The sequence below is a fragment of the Coffea eugenioides genome, chromosome 2 (assembly GCF_003713205.1).
Source record: "Coffea eugenioides isolate CCC68of chromosome 2, Ceug_1.0, whole genome shotgun sequence".
Lineage (NCBI taxonomy): Eukaryota > Viridiplantae > Streptophyta > Magnoliopsida > Gentianales > Rubiaceae > Coffea > Coffea eugenioides.
Window position 1 is genome coordinate 77795242 of NC_040036.1, and position 20166 is coordinate 77815407.

Below are 20166 nucleotides of genomic sequence, written 5' to 3' on the forward strand. Positions count from 1 at the left end.
AGGTCTTCATTAGTTGTATTCGTGAAAAAAAATAAAATGGATAGAGCTAAATCCACACCTTCACAATCTAAATCCATACCTTTATAACCAAATTGACCAAAGAGCCATAGCATTAACCGAACTTAGTAGAAACTCTTTAAATAAAAAAACAGCCTTTTTTTGTGAAAGCAAATGGTGTTAATTTGGATTTAAAATTTACATCATTATGAATGATCTTAAAATTTTTGACTTTTCACATTCGTTTTGATGGCATTTGTTTTTTCCTTTTAATTGGTTTTTCTTATCTCTTTTTATCATGCAAGAGGAGATGAGATATTTTTTTAGAATTGTGTTAAGAAAATGTTTTTATCTTTTCGGCACATTGCACTTCAAAGTTGATTGAAGTATAATTTTAGAAAATACTAACGGATCAATGTATAATAAGGATGATGGTATCAAATAATTTCAATTAATTAAAACTTGTAATTGATTTTTTTAAACACGAGAAAGACAAGTTTTATATTGAAATAAGTTTTTATAAAGTTAAAATGGGCTTTATTGTCATTTTAAAGCTATGAATTTAGACTGAGGTGTGGATTTCACCCTACTCCCGCGCTTGAGGGTATATACTATATATACAGATGCTTGTGGAGTAGAGGCTTAATTATAGGAACTCGTTAGCCAAAAAAAAAAAAAAGGAAAAAAAAAATCTAGATTCCTCGTACCAGCCATGGCAGAAGCAAAGAGGTACTTCGACGTGTTTACATTTAACGTCTGGCTTTCAATTAATTTTCCTGGCCAAAGTATTTTGATGAGGCCTCTATTTTTTGGCATTTTTGCTCTGTTTTTGGGGCAGGTATGCAATTGTGACCGGGGCAAACAAAGGGATAGGATTTGAGGTATGCAGGAACTTAGCTTCTAAAGGAATCACCGTGGTTCTGACTGCCAGGGATGAGAAGAGGGGACTCGATGCTCTTCACAAGCTCAAATTCTCTGCTGGTCTTTCTGCTGATCATTTGCTATTTCATCAGCTTGATGTGGCAGATTCGTCTAGCGTTGCTTCCCTTGCTCAATTCATCAAGACTCAGTTTGGAAGGCTTGATATCTTGGTATGACAGACTAACTCCAATTCCAATATCTGACTTTTTGATTTTCTGTAAAACCTGATTCCCCTTTGGTGACAAGATGGGCATAAGTAGATAATTTCACCCAATGCCAAATTCAGCATCTTGTAAGTTGTAACTGCTCATGCATGGCTTTTCTTTTGTTTTATCGATCAGGTGAATAATGCAGGAATTATTGGAGCTGATATAGACTCTGATGCTTTTAAAGCTGCGATTGCAGCTGGTGCTGTTGAAGAGGTAAACTTGGATTTTACCTTTAAATCATCAAGATTCTGGTCCTCTTTCAATTTCCCAAAATCTCCTGCTTTTTCCTCCTTCTGGAGATCATGTTCTTTGTCCTTTTCTTTTCCTGTCTCATCTTGCTAGTTAAGATTCTCAGGAATTAGTTGCAAAATATGATTTTTATAGCTTTCAATGTGTCAATAAACCTGCCCTTTTATAGGTGTCCTTGTAATACATGAACGTTTTCCTTCGTTTTGCCCAATGCAGGAACGAGCTAATAAAGTTGACTGGAGCAGTTCGATCAAAGAGACTCATGAATTGGCAGTACAATGCTTCCAAACAAACTATTATGGTGCCAAAAGAATGATTGAAGCCTTTGTTCCTCTTCTCCAATTATCTCAATCACCAAGAGTTGTCAACGTTTCCTCAGGCGCGGGAAAGCTAAAGGTACATATCTTCTTGTAATTGTATTTCTTCGAGTACGTAGATTCTTCATTGTTGTGTGCAGGACAGTAAACTTGGCACAAATTTAAAAGAACCAACGATGCTGCTTAACAGCATACAGATGCCTTGGACATAATTCTGGCTCCATGCATCGAGTTCTCTGATGACCTCAGAATTTTAACTCTGTTCTGAAGCCACCCTGGTTCCCAATTTTAACTCTGTATCCATTTCATAGGGAAAACTGTAAATCCCATAAGCAGCTTACATAAAGTTTGCTCGATTTGCTTCAGAATATACCCAGTGAATGGGCCAGAGGGATATTCACTGATGTCGACAACCTTACAGAAGAGAGAGTGGATGAGGTGCTCAATCAGTACCTGAAAGACTTAAAAGAAGGTTCCAGAGAAGCCAAAGGCTGGCCTTCATTCCTGTCTTCTTATACAGTCTCGAAAGCAGCCATGAATGCATACACAATTGTTGTCGCAAAGAAGCATCCCCACATCAAGATCAATAGTGTCTGTCCTGGTTTTGTCAAAACGGATATAAACTTCGAATCCGGCACATTGACTGTAGAAGAAGGTGCTGACAGTATTGTGAGGCTGGCTCTGCTGCCTGATGATGGTCCTTCTGGCTTGTTCTTCATTCGCAGTGAAATATCACCTCTTGGATAGAGATAATCCTTCTCATCTCTTTGCATTCATGTGAGATCATCCCAACCGGGCCATAGATCTATGCAACATTGTGATATTTTTCTTGCAATTTAGACTACAAAATCACCAAAGAATAATGTTTTGAATCCTTTGTTTTGATGAATAAATCATATATGAGCTTCATTGGTCGTCATGCAACAATTAATGTTGTCAAGATCTTCTCTTCTCAACTAATTTAGTCATACCTGTGCTAAAGATCTAGACAGACTTGGAACCCTATGTTTTTACTATTGGACCATCCTTTTTCGGTTTAAGCGTAATACTTTTCCTATCAAATTATGCTCTCAAAGAAGGGAACAAGAAAATCAGGTTGAAGGATATGCTTAAACACTACTATGTGCAGGTTGCATAATTATTTCAGTTTGATTTATTGGTGGAATATTATGTAATTTGACAATGTGGTTTTTGAATTCTGTCTCTTTTCTATGTAGCTTAATGGGAAACAAATCCCATCTTATCAGAAGCCAACTCCGAAGTGAGAAAAAGAAAAGATTGTCAAGAAGCTAAAATGATACATTTGACCAGCCTCCCTCCAAGCCTTCCCCTACCCCCCCCCCCCCCCCCTATAAACCCATATTCTTATAAAATTGAGCAATTTGTGGATAAGACTAGGCAATCTGGGAATGCTGTAAGAGAATTTAATGGTGCTAAAATAGGATTTTGTGTCAACTAACTTGACAGTTGTTTTAATCGTGGCCCTAAAAATCTTAGCTAATTGCAACTAGATTCTTCAAGAAACTGCACAAATTTAAAGTTTCACCATCCACAATGGATCCATGAATCCCTTTACTATTCACCTGAAATCATTATTAAGGGAAAAAAGATTATAAATAAACAAGGAGAATGTTAAAGTAACAGTGGAAAATATATATAAAAAAAAGAACTGTTAAAAAAAGTAGAACAAACAATGAAAATTTTATTGGATGCTACAGTCCAATATTTATGCACTTGTTTTGTTTATGAGCGGATCCTTAATACGTGACGTTCCAAATTTCTGGTACGTTAAAAGACAAAATTAGGAGAAGTACCAGATTAACAATTAAAAATAAAGGGAAACAATCGAAATGGAGAAAACCATCGGAAATGAACTGAATTTGTGAATGTTCCAACACTACCAAGATATCAAGCCACCTAAAACTGAATCCTGACAAATCTGCAAGGGAAGCAACGCTAGAAGAATCTGCCACTTCAAGCTGATGAAAGAGCAAATCATTATCAGAATAGCCATCAGACTGTTTGAGCTTCTCTTCTCATCTGTAGCAGTCAACAAGGGAGATCATGCATGTCTTTGTTATCCGATCTTATTCTGGGTAGATATGCAGTTGTGACTGGAGCAAACAAAAGGGATAGGAAAGGAGACATGCAGACAGTTGGCATCTTTTGTGCATTGCCGTTGGTTGCTACTGCATGCCATGAATGTGTGCTAGATAATGGTGGCAAAGATGTTTTGTAGGGAGAGTCAGGAGTTTGAGTGTTATGACTGTTGAATTGCCAAGTACTAGCACGTATGCATGGGAAATATATGGCATTAATAGGTGATGAGCTTTTATAGGAAGCCGGAGTTCTTAATTTATTTTGATTCTTCGGTTGCCAGAAGCTAGCTATTGCAGGCAGGCATGGAAGTATTGCGGCATATTATACGCATGTACTATAATTCTACACATAAATGGTTGACAGCCGAGCCGACCATCTTCTAACTTTCGTTAAATTACTTTTTAGTTGTGATGCATCTGCCGTTGCTTATGTTTGTCTCTTCTTCAAATGCAAAATGTAGGATAATCTTTTGATTCCCTTGGTTGCAAGCTGGCTGGTTATTTCACTGGTTCACTAATCACTACTCACCAGGACGACTGAACTCGGAGAGGGGTTGTGGTTAGTATTTCCCCCTTGAAGAATGGAAAGTTTTGAAAAGATTCTTCATAAATCAAATTTTTGCCTCTGAAAATCCTTTTACAGAGAACTTCACACTGCAAGTCCAGAGTTTAAATGCGTATAAAATTTGCCGTGCTACCTCCATCTATCGTTTTTTAGATACCCTTCTCCAGTAAACCAAGATAACTAGACAATGAGAATCGCATCTCGGAAACAATTGAAGTGTAAATGATGCTGCCATCAAGTAGTGCATGACATTTAGAAGAAAGCCCTTGATTGTTCTTGGTTAATTATTTAGGCATCATTAAAAGTCAGCCAAGTTTTAGCCATGCTAAACTGCATCTACACATGCGAGTTTAGCATAATATCATCTTGTTCTTCTGGCAAATTGATATAGCACTTCGGCCTAAAGATGAGTTGTCATAATAGGGGAAATCACTCGACATGCCCTATTACAATTCATTAGCAGTATGTTCATATCCAGAGAAATAAACTTGATTATACAAACCTGCATATCATACATGAAGTCGCGAACAGAAGGTATTAAACATCTTTTGCATAAACCAGGAAATAACTGTTTATACTTAGGTAAGGAGTGTCTCAAATTTAACAGAGCAAATCATAGTCTTCATCTTCGAAAATAACATGGAACTAGTATGCCTAGAAAGTACATGCCTACAATTTAATCTTTGACCACAACAACTGTTTCTAAAGGATTCATTTTCATTCAAAAGATGTGACTTGGTTACTCGAAAAGAACAAGCCAGAGGGTCCATCATTGGACAGCAGAGCTAGCTTCACAGGACTTTCAGCACCTTCTTCTACAGGCAAAGTGCCAGTATTGTAATTTATATCTGTTTTGACAAAGCCAGGACACACACAATTCACCTTGAAATTTGGGAATCTCTTGGCCAGAATTCTTGTATATGCATTCAAGGCTGCTTTCGAGATGACATAAGCTAAAGGCCAGCCTTTGGCTTCTTGGTAACCCTCATTGAAGTCTTGCAGAAATTCCTTGACCACTTTATCAACCCTCTCTTCTGTAAGGTTTTCAGCATCGCCTAATGTTCTTTTAGCCTATCCATTTTTTATACACTGAAACATGGTATGAAATGCATATAGGAGTTAGAATGCCGATAAACTAGAACTACAACAAGATTCTATATGATAATACTGTGTTACGTTCAGAAAATTAAACCAATTCTTACTGTAAACTCAGTTTAGAGTTCAAAGAACATTGAGTCTTTGACCGAGGAGACTCAAATATTCTGACTCACGATCGTTCTGAGAGTTATATTCAGTCACTGTTGAAATCCATACAGATGATAAATGCTATACTGATGATATCAGCTACTTATTTGCAAATGAATCTACGGGGAGTACTTTCATCTTACTTTCTCAAAATACATGCTCCCTCCTATTTGGAATAAATGTCCATATACATGAGCAAGTATATTGCCAAGTTCTGTACCTCTAACTTTCCCATGGATGAGGAAACACTGACAATCCTTGGTGATTCAGATAATTGGAGAAGAGGAACACAGGCTTCAACCATTCTTTTTGCACCATAATAGTTCGTTTGCAAGCATTAAACTGCCAACTCATATGTCTGGGTTGCTATCTCTTCAAAGTTAATTTCAGTTCCTGCTGCCTACATTGATGAAAACATAGAAGCCTACATAAACATAGAAGCGTCAAATTGGACACTTACTAAACGGAATTAGTGTATGAAACCCACAGACCCGCCCTCATTACCTGCAAGCATCCTCTTCAAAAAAGTATCACTTTAGAACAGGAATGCAGGAAAAGAGCATGAGATGTGAAAAGTTAACAGAGAGGCAAAGTCTTCAGAAGTTCAACACTTCAATTTCTGGTTTAGTTGATTCTTCCCAATAGTGCGACTTACCTGCTGCTATCAAGAAATTAATGGGAAGCTAGCCAAATAACCAATAGCCTTAGTAAATGTTTCCTGTCTGCTCATCTACTTGTTTGATCTTTTTTTTTTTTTTTAATTCTGAACGCCATGAATAATATTTTCAGTTTATTTCTCTTATTTCTACCCTCAAATTGTGTACTGGTTCAGCACCAACTTATGTTACACAAAAACTTACAGCAGCAGCTCTTATAGCAGCCTCGTCTACGATAGCTCCACCAATCCCTGCATTGTTCACCTGAAACAACAAAATTACAATTGAAACAAGGATATATGATTGTGGCATATAGAGAAATTTTTAGCTGTGCGCTTTTTCAATTTGTAAATGTTTAGTAATTGTCACAGGTTATCTCAAATAATAGGAACAAGGTTCCAATGTCTAATAGTACTTCACACTTCAAAGGAAGCAAATTAAGTTAAAAATCTTGCAAGAAACTTTGGAAAATGAACTAGATTTCCCACAATTCCTACCTATTTACATTCAAAAGTAAAATTTGACGTCAAGTATGTAAATTTCTGATCATACCAAGATATCAAGCCTTCCAAGTTGAGTGTTGATGAACTCAGCAAGCGAAGCAACACTAGATGAATCCCCCACATCAAGCTGATGGAAGAGCAGATCACCAGAAAGACCACCTGAATCTCTGAGCCTGTGAAGGGCGTCAAGTCCCCTCTTCTCATCTCTAGCAGTCAACACCACAGTGATCCCCTGAGAAGCTAACTGCCTGCATATCTCCAGTCCAATCCCTCTGTTTGCTCCTGTTACAACTGCACATCTTCAATGTAAACAGAAAAAAAGGGTCAAAAAATTAAAAACTGTGGGATGACTATTAAATATGACTGTGTAATTAGTTTTCAAGACAAACCCGATATGCACTAAGCTCACAGGTATTAGGAGTTAAATACCTTTTCGGGCTGTTACCGATGCTTGTTTCAGCCATTAGTGGTGAATTAAGATGTGTTTCAGAGGAATCTCGATAATGTGTTTTACTCCTTCAAAAGGCTTGGAAATTTGGAAATGCCATTTCATTTTAACAGTTATTTAAATGGTTGCCAGGTTGTACTGTTGAGGATCTGATGAGCCAAATTATTAAATAATCCGAATCATTTGGCTCTGTCTAATTTTAACAATGTCAAATGGGAGCCACTATTGAGCATTTTTTTTTTCGTTTTCTTGATTCGTTTCTATCCTGCTTCAACCACCTTCTCAAGTCAATGAGGAACATTAGACAATACTAAAATTGCATCTGATCAAGAATCTTCTTTTAACTTTATATCTTATGTATGCATAGAATATAGTGACGAGGTTGCCATTTGCTTCCAAAGTAAATTACCTACTGGTTTATACACGTACACAAGCCACAAGAGTATTGGGGTTTCTGATCATACCAACATATCCAGGCGAATGCGGCAAGGGAGGCAACACTTCAAGAATTGCCTACTTCATGTTAATGAAAAAGCACAATATTATCAGAATTCAGAAAAGCCATTAGACCTTTGAGCTTGTGAAGAGCATTAAGTCCCTTCTCCTCTACTCTGACGGTTAACACCGCAATGATATCAAAAGAAGTAAACTCCCTGCATACCTACAATCCAATCTCTTTTTTAGCTTTTGTCAAAACTGCATATCTTCAAGAAAACCACCCCCACCCAAAGAAAAAGGAAAGGAAAAAAAATAAACAAATCACTAGGGACTGGCAAGCATGGAATTTGGACTTGCCCTTGGTTAGGTATTCAATTGCCAAATGCCAACCAGTATGCATGAAATTACGGCGTTGACTTGTTCAGAAATGGTAAGCTAATTCGTGCACTTAAGGCATATATCCATCTGCCGTCCATTGGGCTCGATACATCTATGAATCTGTTGATATACAGATATATCATTTCACATTCTAAACAATCAGATCAGCTGGTAATTATATTTAACTAATCATGCCAGATGCCCATTTGATATTTCAGCATATTCTTACCTTAACAAGACAAGGAGGAAAGCAAGAAGAACAGTTGAAGTGGAAACAAGGAGTAACTAACGTCCATGGAAAAGGAAGTGAGACCAAACCATGCCTTTATTTTCTTAATACACTTCAGCAAAGGGTGCTGGACTCTTGATATGAATTTTTTGAAGAATCTTTTAGTTTGGTCCCTGTTTCCTTTTGCTCATACTGATGAAAACTTGACACTTAAGAGATTCTGAACCCAAAAAAAAAAGCTTTCTAATTGTAGCACATTAGTCCTTCACTTTTAAATACTGGCTATGAAATAGGACAAACAGGAAAGGGGAATAATGAACTGAACTTGAACAAAATGTATTACAGTACAGGTCCTGCCCATTTAATAAGAAAATATATGAGATTGCCTTCAGATGCTGCAATTATCTGTATCTGTTTCTATAAATAATCATTTTCATTCAAAAGATGACAATTCCCTGCGAATAAAGAACGCCCCAGAAGGACCATCATCGGGCAGTAAAGCTAGCATCAATGGAGCTCCAGCACCTTCTTCTACCGTCAATATGCCAGTATTGAAGTTTATATCTGTTTTCGCATAGCTGGGACAGACACAATTCACCCTGAAACTAGGGAACTTCTCAGCAGTAATCCTTGTGTAAGCATTCATACTCGCTTTGGCTAGGGGGTACGCTGTAGGCCAGTCATTGGCTTCAAGCAAGCCCTCTTTGAAGTCTGAAAGATATTCATTTAGTACCTCATTCACCCTCTCTTCTGTGAGGTTATCAACATCCCTGAAGATTCCTTTAGCCCATTCATTAGGTACGTTCTGAAACATGGTTACAAATGAGAGTTAATTGTTTACATGAGTTGCAAATTACCAGTAAAGCCAAACCAATTGTCATATTTTACACTATCCAGGCTGAAGACAAGCTGTTTTGGCAATTAATTTTCATCTTCACCAAATGCAAAGATTCTGAGGAGAGACTTCGAATCGTTAGTTGAAGAGACCTAGACGTTCAACTCCCAATGGTTTTTGCAGGTTATCAGGGGATCACTGCTGAACCCCGATGATGACAATCAGTAGTAAACAGCCAACTATATTTTTGTTTGTACAACTGAAACTTTCTGGAATAGCTTTATCAAACTCTGTTAGGAGAATATTTCATTCAGTTTCAGAAGAAGACAAGCCAATGAAAAACAAAGTTCACTAAATCTAGAGTCTCTGTGCCAAAATTCAACTACTGAAAGGTCAAAACTCATAAAGGTAACTCAATTGGCGCAGAATTGTGTCAATCAAGCAGTTCCAGTAATTTTCAGCCTAGCTTATCATTAATTGGATCAGTAACAATATTTTTATCAAGCTCAATAACACTCTCTTCCATGATGAAAAATCATACATTCAAAGAATTTCATATTGACAAGTACGATACCCTTAACATCCCCAGGTTTGAGGATACATTCACAATTCTTGGTGATGGAGATAGTTGGAGAAGCGGGAGGAAGGCTTCAACCATTCTTTTTGCACCATAGTAGTTTATTTGCAAGCATTCTGCTGATAAATCATATGTCTCCGTGATTATCTCCTTCCAGTCACGTCAGCCCCCCCTGTCTTCATTGGTCAATGTTCATTAATGAGGATGAATATATCACAATCCACATAACCCTCAAGGACGGTAGCAGGAGATAGTAGCAGTTACCGAAAGCTCACAACAAACTTAAATAGAGATGCTTAACCATTCTAGCTTGATGTGAGGGAATATCAAAAAAGTTGTCAAAAGCTAGCCCAGTAAGGATCTTTTATGCTTTTTTCCAAAGTTCTAATAATTTTTTTAAAAAAAAATGCTATTTTGAAGCCAATTGCAAACTCGATCTTAGCTAATTTTAATTTACACAGAAAACTTACTACAGCCTTTTTAAAAGTTTCACTATCAACAATGGATCCCCCAACCCCAGCATTATTCACCTGAAACAAGAAAGATGTAGACATGTATGAGCTTAAAACAAACTTGTATTTTGTAAACTATTACAGGATTCTAATAGTTCCATAGCATTTAAAAGAAGAGGAAACTGTTTCCACACAGTAGCTAAATATATGCCTAACTATTCAATGGTCATCAAAGAGCAAGAAATTATCAAACTGGAAACTTCAGTTAAACTGAAGTTACTCAACATAATTACAGAGAAACTCTGTTGAAAATGAACTGATGATACTGTATAGAAATGGGATTTCTGATGATACCAAGATGTCAAGCCTTCCAAACCGAGCCTTGAAGAATTCAGCAATGGAAGCAACGCTAGATGGTTCTGCAACGTCAAGCTGATGAAAGAGAAGATCACTAGAAAGAGCGTCAGTCCCTTTGAGTTTGTGAAAAGAATCAAGTCCCCGCCTCTCATCCCTGGCATTCAACACCACAGTGATTCCTTGAGAAGCTAACTGCCTGCATATCTCAAATCCTATTCCTTTGTTTGCCCCTGTCACAACTGCATACCTGTCAAAACTGAAAATATTCAGTATATCACTCCGTGAGATGGTTGGGTCCTGGCTCAAGTGGATTCTGCCACTTGGGTACTGGCATAATGTGCAAAAATGTAGGTTGTAATTTCAGTACCTTTACTAGATATTCACGGGGATTCTGCCATTGATTACTCTTCACTTCAGAAGAGGCAACAAAATTTTCGGGAGGAGTCGATCTCTGAGGTTGCTTTGTTCAGTTTTTGATATGTTTCTTCAATTGCCAACGAATACGCATGGAATTGATTAAACTATGGGCAAATTACATTTTACCCCTGTGGTCTAACATTTTTTTACATAACCCTCCTATAGTTTTAAAAGTCATACATAACCCCCTCATGGTTTGGATTAAAGTGCCAAAGTGACGGAAATAGTCATTCGTAATGGAACTTCTAAAAATATGGAAATTACCCTTATAAATGCATGACACACTAATCCCATATGATTTTTATATTTTACCATATAACTCCCTTATGGTTTAATATTTTATCATATAACCTCATTATGATTTTCAAAATATACACATAACCTCCCTTGGTTAATAAATAATTTTCAACTTTACATAAGGGTATTTTTGACATTTTAGGCGATTCCGTTACGAATGATCATTCCCGTCACTTTAACACTTTAATCCAAACCATGAGGGGGTTATATATAGTTTTTAAAACTATAGGGAATTACGTAAAAAACTCTAAACCACAGGGGGTAAAGTGAAATTTGCCCTTAAACTATCCACTACCGTGCGGTCCGTGCCTGAAATCAATTAAGCCTTTTTCTTTAGAAAAAATCACAAAAGCTCCCCCTAAAGTTTATGATGTTTTACACTTTACCCCCTAATGTTGTCTTTTCGACATTTTATCCTGACAATCCAGCTCAGCAAATGATCCGTTGAAACATTGGGGCGGACAAAACTTCCCCTATTTAAAATGTTCAAATTTTTTGACGAAAATGCCCTCATCCATTGTTTATAAATAGAAGTCTTCCTTTCAAAACCAAAACTTTTTTTGTTATCATTTCATTATTCATCAAAGATTTTAAACTTCCAAGTCCTACATTTGCAACCGAAAAAGGGAAAATTTGTCACAAACTTATTCAAATTCATTTTGTTGCTCTTCATCTAGATGTTGTCTACCACAACATGTACAAGAACCAAGCTAAGAAACCTGTGGATACAATAAATTACCACCTTTAAGATGATCATGGATACTGAAAAATCTCAAAACGAGATTTTTTGGATGCTCAAATTATAAGATATGATTTTTACGATAAATTAATGCCTTTTTAACTTCTAGAAAAAATATTTTTAAAAAATATTTTTTATTTTGTTTTAGAATCATCAAGCATATGATTATTTTAAATGGGTAGATCCCAAATTTTGTGACAATGGAAGAGAATTTTGTGCTATATTATAATCAAGAATTGTGGAGAAAAAAGAGAAACTAAAGTAGTTAAAGGGAATATGAAAAATTGGAAGCGAAACATGAAGGATTGAAGCAAAAATATGAAGTTGTAAGAATTGAAAATGCTATTTTGCAATTTGAGAAACAAGATCTGCAACAAGGGGTGACCAATATGAAGTTGTACAAATTGAAAATGTTGTACAAATTTTCTTATTTTTTCTTTGCAAATACACTAGCAAGAGTCGGCCTTTTTCTTTTAGGAAGGGTATTTTTGAGAAAAAAATATTACTTGATCTGAATTCATAGGCAATTTTGTTCATTCATTATTTTACATAGAATACAATTGTCATTTAGCTTTTAATCGTTAGTCGTTACTACTTTAATGCTTTGACTACCAGTCAAGGAGACAAAGTGCCAAAAAAATAATGTTAGAAGGTAAAGTGAAAAACATCACAAATCTTAGTGGGAGTTTTCGTGATTTTCCCTTTTCTTTATGGGAAATGATTGAGAGGTTTGGTGGTATAGCATCAAAATTTCGTGTACGTTTCACTAAGGGAATAGCTTTTCAAAAATGTCCGTTCAAAATTTCATGTACGTTTCACTACTTACCCCTAAAATAAAAAAAAAAAATACTGAACTAGGGCATACATGGAAAGCAAATAATTAGCATTTATTTAAAAAATATCCGTACAAAATTTCGTGTACATTTCGCTACTTGTCCCCTGAAATAAAAGGAATAAGGGCATATATGTAAAGCAAAACCATAATTATTATCTCATCCTATTGAAAGTGTCATACTTTTCATTTTGAAATATTTATCAAGAAAGTCCAAATACATTTTAATATCTTCTTTTAATATAGTCTCGTCTTCCAATATAATCCATCCTTTTAATCAAATGCATATTAATGTTCAAATCCAAATTTTGAATTTATGAAGGTAAAATTGAAAAGAGAAATACAAATATCACAATTAAAATACTATTCTTAATAAGTTGGATTCTCAAAAACATTACAAAGAGGGATAATTGTAGAAACCTCCCTTGAGGTTTCTGATAATTGCACTCACCTCCTTTAAAATTTTGAAAAAAGCACTAACTTCCCCTAACATAAATTTGGAGCCTATAACTAACATAAAATAAGGTGAATTTACTTCTATATTCTAAGAGTTTAAGGTTGTTGGTAAATAAATATGAGGCAAAAAATATTAGGACAATAAACAAGTTCATGACAACTAATTAAACAAAATTAATGATTTTTTCTTCTCTGATTATGCACTACAAGTGTTCGCCACAAAATGGTGCCAATTGATACTCCAACATAGCGCCATTTTGTAAATGACAGCACTTGAGAGGACAATCCAAATCATATATTATTTGCATAGAAGAGAAGCAGAAGTAAGAAAAATGCAGGGGAAAGAAACCTCCAAATAAGGTTCCATAAGAGAATAAATTCTAATGGCTTTTGTTGAGTTCACTTCATTTTAATCATTCATGAAATGGAAGGAGGAAAAAAGTAGAAATAAAGGTACAATAGCAATAGGCATCAAAGTAATTCTTAGATTGATGATAAGTAGCGTGTTGACTATGGCATTTGGTTGTTCTGATTTTGCCACTTTGGTGAATTCCATGATTTTTCTCAGTGGCTTGATGAAGCCATTCTTTTGGCACCGCTACTTCACTTTTAACTAGCAAACTAATCGCAAAAAAAATACTGTTATTGATTTTTGAAAAGTTTCTATGCATATTAGTGGAGGAAAGTTTTTTGAGTTAGTTGTATACTTTATATGTTTTAGAATTTCAAATTTCTGAACGTATGTTCGTTCCTTCTTCCAGTTGTTATGTTCCACTTATTCTCTATGCATTTATACTTCCTTGAATTTCACTAATTGTTTCCAACTTTTAATATTTTTCATTCTTTTACTAACACAAACTCACAAGAGGTAAAAAGGGTACAAATTGAACAAAATTATTATCTAACTTCTCAAAAGACTTTTTTAATGGTACTTTCTCTGACATGGACTGAATTTGCTATTAAAATATTAAGTTCCAGGGAGGTTAGTGCTATTTTCGAAACCTCAAGGGAGGTGAGTGCAACTATTAAAAACTTCAAGGGAGGTTTCTGCAATTATCCCTTACAAAAATGACAAGTTGAATCCTCGAAACATTATAAAAAGGATAAATGCTACAGGGACCATCCGCTCCCATACCTTGTGAATATGTCGTATTAAATAAATGGTGCTAGCGATTAATAGTGGTCTCAACGGCATAGGTTGGTGCATTTTAGCTACAGTTGTATACTTGTATTTCTGTTCTCTCAGGTCTCCCAAATAATACCTAGAAATAAGTGCAACATACGGTGGTGTGGTGAAATTTGGCAATAAGAATGAAGAATTTGACCATAAGTTTTTACCGTGTTACAGAGTGTCTACTTTTCCAGTGCCAAACCTAACCATTTTTTACAAAGAAGCTTACCAATTCTTTAGTTAATTTGACCGTAAATCTTGTCCACTCTCCTCCTAAACCATCAGTTTTCCTCACTTTTTTTTCCTCTACAAATCCCTTTTTCAGCTTTCAATCTCTGCTTTCAATCAGATCAAGACCTAGAAAATGCTGTGTTATAGTAATGTTTATATTTATAGTGAGTGCCGTCATTGTCTCCGGCTACAATTGCAAGAATTCATCGGTCGGCGGGATTCGTGAGTTGGTGGTGCAGAGCTAAAAAAAGGCCAAACCCTCAATGTATATTGATTTGACTCTGCAGTATAATAGAGCAAATTATTTAGATGGCCACTAAATTTTTGGTATCGTCGAGTTTTGATCACTGAACTATTAAAAGTCTGGTTTTGATCATTAAACTTTCTAAAGTTTAGATTTCAGATCATTCTGTCAGATTGAATCATTAATTATGCCTCTTTTCTTTTGTCTCGTGAATCGCACGAACACTCAGATTTGTCATGTTTAATGATGAAAATTAACGGCATGGCCTGAAATCTAAACGTTAAATAGCTCAATGGCCAAAATCAGACTGTTAACAGTTCAATAGTCAAAACTCAACTTCAAAAGTTTCGATGGCCATCCAGATAATATGCAGCATAATATCATCTTGTTCTTCCGGCAAATTGAAATACTCCAGTAGTAATTCAGGCTAAAGATGAGTTGGAATCACTCAACTTGCCCTATTTATTGAGCCATTTAATTAGCAGTATGTTTATATATCCAGAGAAATGAACTTTGATTATATAAACGGACCTGCATATCATACATGAAGTCGCAAACAGAAGGTATAATAAAACAAACATCTTTTGCAATTTAATTTTTGACCAACAACAACAAACAACTCTTCTGAACGAACATCTTCGCACGCTATTTGTTACTACATGTTTAGTAATTATCGCACGCTCTCTCAAAGAATAGGAAAAAGGTTCCAATATCTAATACTAGTACTTCACACTTCAAAGGAAGCAAATTAAAAGTTTAAAATCTTGCAAGAAACATAAGAAAATGAACTGAAAAATTTCCCGCAATTTCCTACCTGTTTACATTCAAAAGTAAAATTCGACATCAGGTAGTATATAGATTTCTGATCACAGTATACCAAGATATTAATCAAGCCTTCCAAGCTGAGTGTTGATGAATCCCCCGCATCTCAATCTCAAGCTGATGGAAAGAGCAGATCACCAGAAAGACTTCCTGAACCACCGCAGAGCCTGTGAAGAGCATCAACTCAAGTGCCCCTCTTCTCGTCTCCATCAGTCAACTCAACACCACAGTGATCCCCTGAGAACCTAACTGCCTGCTGCATATCTCCAATCCAATCCCTCTGTTCTGTTTGCTCCTGTCACAACTGCAATACTTTAGGTCATAAAGTATTAATGCTGTTTATAGGCACAACTTTAAGTTTTTGTTTTCAAGTACCTTTCTGGATACAATTGGTTGCTTCTGAGATGGCAAGTGCGGAATTTGGACTTGCCCCCGGCATGCATGACAATACGGCATTTTAGTGGGTTCAGGAACGGTAAGCTTATCAGTGTACTCAGAGCATCTTTTCATCTGCCGTCCATTGGGCTCGGTTCATTTGTGAATCTGTTCTCTTCGTATACAAATATATCATGTGACGTTTTAAATGTTAAAAAAAAAAAAAATAGGCAACATTTGAAAAATGATTAGATCAGCTGGTATACCCTTTTACATATCCTGGTCAACTAATCTTGCCAAATGCCCCATTTGATATGCCAGCATATGCTTACCTTATCAAGACTAGGAAGAAAACAAGAACAGCTGAACGTGGAATGGAAACAATGACTAACTGACATCCCTGGAAAGGAAGTGACATTGTAACCATGACTTATGTTGGGCTCTTGAATTTAAAATTTTTGAGAATCTCTTGGTTCGGTCCTTTCTTCCTTAAGCTCGTTGTGATGAAAACTTGACTCCAGCAGAAGTTGAAAAAAAAAAAAAAAAAACTGCTGCATTGTCCTATTTCTTGCTTGCACCAATTTAAGTATTTTAAGCAATGCTTCCTAGCTGTAGCACGTTCAGTCCTTTGCTTTTAAAAAAGTGGTTACGAGATAGGAGAAACAGGAAAGCGGAATACTGAATTTGAAATTCAACAAAATGTATTACAATATACTACGTGATAACCATTTAATAAGAAACTATATTAGATTGCCTTCAGATGCTGCAGTTATCTGTTTCAGTATCCATGAATGATCATTTTCATTCAAAAGATGACAATCCCTTGCGGAAAAAGAACACGCCAGAAGGACCATCATCGGGCAGTAAAGCTAGCATCACTGGAGATTCAGCACCTTCTTCTACCGTCAATATGCCACAATTGAAGGTTATATCTGTTTTCACATAGCCGGGACAGACACAATTCACCTTGAACCTAGGAAACTTTCCAGCAACAATTCTTGTGTAAGCATTCATGCTCGCTTTAGCTAGGGTGTATGCTATAGGCCAGCCTTTGGCTTCTAGCAAGCCCTCTTTGAAGTCTTTGAGATATTCATTTAGTACCTCATCCACCCTCTCTTCTGTGAGGTTATCAACATCCCTGAAGATTCCTTTAGCCCATTCATTAGGTACGTTCTGAAACATGGTTACAAATGAGAGTTAATTGTTTACATGAGTTGCAAATTACCAGTAAAGCCAAACCAATAGTCATATTTGATACTATACAGGCTGAAGGCAAGCTGTTTTGGCAATTAATTTTTATAGACACTTCACCAAATGGAAAGATTCTATGGAGAGGCTTGAAACCATTAGTTGGAGAGGCTGGGACATTCAAATCTTAATGGTTTTTCAGAGGTTATATCAGGGAATCATTGCTGAATCCTGATGATGACAATCAACAGTACACTGCCAGCAATATATTTGTTAGTATAACTGAAACTCTCGGGAATAGCTTTATCAAACTCTGTTAGTAAACTATTTGCTTCGGTTTCAGAAAAAGACAAACCAGTGAAAAACAAAGTTCACTAAATTTAGAGACTCTCTAGCCAAATCCAACTACTAAAAGGTCATAAAGATAACTCAAATATTGGAGCTGAATTGTGTCAATCAAGCAGTTCAAGAAATTTCCAGCTTAGCTTATCAATAATTGTGATCGGTGACAATATAGTTTTATCAAGCTGAATGACACTCACCTCCATAATGGAAAACCATGCACTTAAAGAATTAAGGTATTGTATAGTAAAGTACCATTAACCTCCCCATGGATGAAGATACATTTACAATTCTTGGTGATGGAGATAGTTGGAGAAGTGGAAGGAAGGCTTCAATCATTCTTTTTGCACCATAGTAGTTTATTTGCAAGCATTCTGCTGATAACTCATATGTCTCCGTGATTATCTTCTTCCAGTCAAAGTCAGGCCCCACTGTCTGCATTGATCAATGTTCATAAACGAGGATGAATATATCCCAATCCACATAACCCTCCAACTAAACTGAATATATCAAGCTCGCAACATATTAGAGATGCTTAACCATTTTAGCTATTTGATGTGTTGGAATATCTGGGGGAAAAAAGGTTATTAAAAGCCAGCTCAATAACAGATTTTTATGCTTTTTCCCAAAGCTCTAGGGTTGTTCTCTGTCCATTGCTACTTGGAAGCAAATTCCAAACTGGATCTGAGCTAAATTAATCAAGGTGCACAGAAAACTTACACTAGCCTTTAGAGCTTCACTATCAACAATGGATCCCCCAACCCCAGCATTATTCACCTGAAACAAGAAAGATGTAGACATGTATGAGCTAAAAACAAACTTGTATTTTGTAGACTATTGCAGGGTCCTAATAGTTCCATAGTATGTAAAAGAAGAGGAAACTGTTTCCAGACAGTAGCTAAATATATGCCTAACTATTCCATGATCATCAAAAGAGCAAGAAATTATCAAAACTGTGAATAAACTTCAACCATACTGAAGTTACTCAACATGATTGTAGAGAAATTCTGTTGAAAATGAACTGATAATACTGTCAAGAAATGGAATTTCTGATCATACCAAGATATCAAGCCTTCCAAGCTGAGTCTTGACGAATTCAGCAATGGCAGCAACACTAGATGGATCAGCAACGTCAAGCTGCTGAAAGAGAAGATCACCAGAAAGACCATCAGTCGCTTTAAGTTTGTGAAAGGCATCAAGTCCCCGCTTCTCATCTCTGGCAGTCAACACCACAGTGATTCCTTGAGAAGCTAACTGCCTGCATATCTCAAATCCTATTCCTTTGTTTGCCCCTGTCACAACTGCATACCTGTCAAAACTGAAAATATTCAGTATATCACTCCGTGAGATGGTTGGGTACTGGCTAGCTAGGTTCTTCCTAAAGGACATGATGTGCAAAATGGTAAATAGCAATTTCAGTACCTTTTCTGGATATTCATGGGGGATTCTGCCATTGATTACTCTTCAGAGGCAACAAGTTTTTTGAGACGAAACTATCTCTGAAGTTACTTTATTTTAGTTCTTGAACTATTTATTCAATTGCAACGAATAGGCATGGATTTAATTAAGCCATTTTTAACAACTACATAGAAATCTAAGGCCTTGTTTGGATTGCGATTTTTCGTCGAAAAATTACGTCGTTTTCCGTAATCACATTTCTCTATTATCTTTTTTCCTCACATATATCAAATCGCTACAGTATTTTTTTCATGAAAAATCATGAAAATGCAATCCAAAAACAATCTAAATTTCTTTCAGCAATGAGTGCCAAGTGGCATTCAGTGATTGGTATAGACAATGTACTAACAACTGGATAAGAAAACAGCTGTGAGGCGTAGTTCCGAGCTGCTGTTGAGGGATGTATGTGCAATTCCCTAGGTCATTTATTTCCTGTTACCTTTGTTGACTGTTTTGATAGCCATTAAATGACTTTGTGTTGTCATTTTTCTACCCGTTAGACCATTCTATGGCACCATTAGATCTTAATTTACTTCTGTAAATCTTTCTGGGCAGAACCCTCTTTTCTTTCTTTCTTTCTTTCTTTTTTCCTTTCTTTCCTTTTTTTGGTTAATGATTGATCTCTCTTAAGTTCCTTTGTTCAAATCAATATCTATGCTTTGGTTAGTTTTCCCGGTTGTCCTGTCCTGTTCAATCCGTTCTCCGTTCTTCTTCTGTCAGAACTTGTAACACCCATTGCAGTCCCTGAACGAAGCAGAAAAAAGCTTTCAGTAGGCTGCAAGTTTGCTATTGCTGCGAGCAAGCACTGCTCGCCTTTACACGGCTTGGCTTTCGCTATCGCTCGTGCTATGTAGCAGTCGACCTAAAAAGTTGAGCATTGAATGCAAAGGCAGATTTCATTTAGTTGTCCAAAGAGCATTAAATGCAGCATCAATTTTGCAATTAATAGAAAGGCTATTTACAAAGGGGAAAAAGATAATCAATTAATTGCTAGAAACCTGGCAGAACGTGCATGGGAAATAGGGCTCAATTAATTGTTAAAAATGTCGCAGATCAGGCATGGGAAATATGGGCCAATACTGAAATAAACGGCAGCTCAAATGGCTGTTGCAAAAGAAC

General features: G+C 36.3%; 2 protein-coding genes and 1 pseudogene across 3 annotated transcripts; 1 reads left to right on the forward strand and 2 right to left on the reverse strand.

Annotated features, from left to right (window-relative positions):
* Positions 1-655: 655 nt before the first annotated feature.
* LOC113760844 ((+)-neomenthol dehydrogenase-like) lies at positions 656-2733 on the forward strand. Its single transcript, XM_027303578.1, has 5 exons — positions 656-726; positions 836-1088; positions 1260-1340; positions 1593-1772; positions 2060-2733. The coding sequence occupies exons 1-5, from the start codon at positions 710-712 to the stop codon at positions 2438-2440; spliced, it is 912 nt and encodes a 303-aa protein (XP_027159379.1). The 5' UTR covers positions 656-709; the 3' UTR covers positions 2441-2733.
* A 2150-nt stretch (positions 2734-4883) lies between these two features.
* Positions 4884-7267, reverse strand: LOC113760846 ((+)-neomenthol dehydrogenase-like). 2 transcript variants are annotated; one of them, XM_027303581.1, is made up of 4 exons: positions 7191-7267; positions 6811-7060; positions 6463-6522; positions 4884-5446 (listed from the first exon to the last, which is right to left on the reverse strand). In XM_027303581.1, exons 1-4 carry the CDS (start codon positions 7223-7225, stop codon positions 5429-5431), a joined length of 363 nt encoding a protein of 120 aa, XP_027159382.1. In that variant the 5' UTR covers positions 7226-7267; the 3' UTR covers positions 4884-5428. The 2 variants fall into 2 exon arrangements, with proteins under 2 accessions (XP_027159382.1, XP_027159381.1); XM_027303580.1 differs by lacking the exon at positions 4884-5446 and having other exon boundaries at positions 5867-6522.
* Positions 7268-8518: 1251 nt separating this feature from the next.
* Positions 8519-19120, reverse strand: LOC113760334 (annotated as a pseudogene).
* Positions 19121-20166: the final 1046 nt, after the last annotated feature.